Below are 1,832 nucleotides of genomic sequence, written 5' to 3' on the forward strand. Positions count from 1 at the left end.
TTATAGTTATTTATATAATTTAAGAATATTTTTATTTGAGAATCTTTAAAAATCACATTATTCCAAATGCTCATAAATATGCCTCCTAGCATAATTTAGCAAATTTTTTACATAAATTAATAAATGCATATTTATATTAATAACTGATTACAAATTAATATTAAAAAGAATTCATGTACCTTTGGCGGCTAAAATGATGAAAAGGAAACACAGCATTCTGCATTCCATTTCGTTGATGAACGTGAACCTTCCGGCTTCGAACGCTCTCTCGTTCCAGAAAACTGTCAAAGAAATTGTTCCGGTATTACTCCGATTTGGAACATTAAATAATCAATACGCCCGCAACAAGCGCACTCCGTTCGAAAAGTTCACCGATTGCACCTCAGACGAAACATTATTTCAGGGTGCGATCCTCTCTTCAGTTTTCTTTTCGAGCACTGAACGCAATCGACTGTTCGAAACACGGAAATCGAGTAAAGACGTGCGAGAATCTGTACTCTCCCGGGTACCTTCGAACGGGATTAATGTGATGGTGCTCGTGCGTCCATTGGTAGAACTCGTAGATGGTTTCTCTCGCAGACCACTGTAACCGCCGTCGAACGTTCTTACTTGAGGACTGAAACGCCTGTTCCTTGGCAGGAAGTCATCCAGGTATTCTGCTCCCCCACCTGCCATTCCCTGCTACCACCACCTCGGCAGGTAACGACCGCTGTGCCGGTTGCCATCAGGAACGAGGCCTGTGCGACTGACTGACTATTCATTCCCCCCTTCTACTTACGTGCCTCTCGTCCGGTATTCAGGCCAACCTGTAAGCCAACACGGCACCAAACAACGAAAATACGATCCTTCAGGATAGGATCATCGTCTTTTTTGTAAGAAAGAAATATGCAGTCAGGCTTAAAACAAATCTGGAAAAATGCAAAGTGTTGCAGCAGATCTCTTGCTGTAGATACATGAAGAGAAGGAAAACACACGTAATTTGTAAACAATATTTGGAAGACTGCATGTATTTTATTTAAAAATATTCTAATTTGAAAAACACATTTCCGTCTATAACTTTTATATTTGAATTTGTAATATTATTGATTCTCATGTTTAATGAACTAAATCGTTTATCAAGAAGAAATTAAATATAATTGGTATATGTCAATATATATTAGAATATACTTAACCAATTAGATTTGACTATGTGTAATTATATAATATATTAATGAAAGTGCTAGTAATGTTGCAACAAACGATGACAAAATATTATACACAGCTTACAGCTTACGTACGTCATGTAATGTGTTATCCTTACGGTAAAATGTCGAAAACGTCTAATCCACGTTGTTATAACTTTACGTCAAAGTTAATTTTAAGGATTACGGGTATAAATCTCCCCGAGCATAATTCTCGACGTTTCTATTCTGCACGATAATTGATAATTACCAGCATAAAATTGTCATACGGGATATAATTGTAGTTTCACAGAGCAAAGTGCGTCGCTCGACATGGGACCGTAGAAATGGAAACAAAGTATCTTGTAGGAAATAACATATGCAGAGTTCCTGCAAGAGTGCACGCAATTGTGAAAACTCGTACGGGAAATTCTACGGCAATTTGTAGCAACGTATTCGCGATTGAAAACAATATGTGTATAATTTTGCGAAAAACACAAGTGGGGTCATAATTTGTTATGTATTTTTTTTTTTCGTAACGCAGCCAATTAAATAAACCGCGGAAGAGAGATAATCCTCGCAAAATATATATATCAGCAACAAAATCAGCACTCTCCATATGCAATCAAAATGTTTTTAAAATTTATATAAAGTATTTATTGAAATTTTATT

The 1,832-nt window shown here is 36.4% G+C and overlaps 1 protein-coding gene across 3 annotated transcripts in view; it reads right to left on the reverse strand.

Moving 5' to 3' along the window:
• Positions 1-551, reverse strand: part of LOC108746318 — a 35,564-nt gene extending 35,013 nt beyond the window's left edge. For 2 of the 3 annotated variants that reach the window (XR_001939161.1, XM_018483022.1), the window contains exon 1: positions 180-251. Coding sequence is in view for 2 of the 3 variants with exons in the window: in XM_018483022.1 (XP_018338524.1) it covers positions 180-228 (49 nt within the window). In the remaining variant the exon portion in view is untranslated. Of the gene's footprint in view, positions 1-179; positions 282-509 lie in introns of those variants that run through there. The other variant, XM_018483021.1, reaches the window with a different exon arrangement.
• Positions 552-1,832: the final 1,281 nt, after the last annotated feature.

The sequence above is a fragment of the Trachymyrmex septentrionalis genome, unplaced genomic scaffold (genome assembly GCF_001594115.1).
Source record: "Trachymyrmex septentrionalis isolate Tsep2-gDNA-1 unplaced genomic scaffold, Tsep1.0 scaffold167, whole genome shotgun sequence".
In the NCBI taxonomy this organism is placed as follows: domain Eukaryota; kingdom Metazoa; phylum Arthropoda; class Insecta; order Hymenoptera; family Formicidae; genus Trachymyrmex; species Trachymyrmex septentrionalis.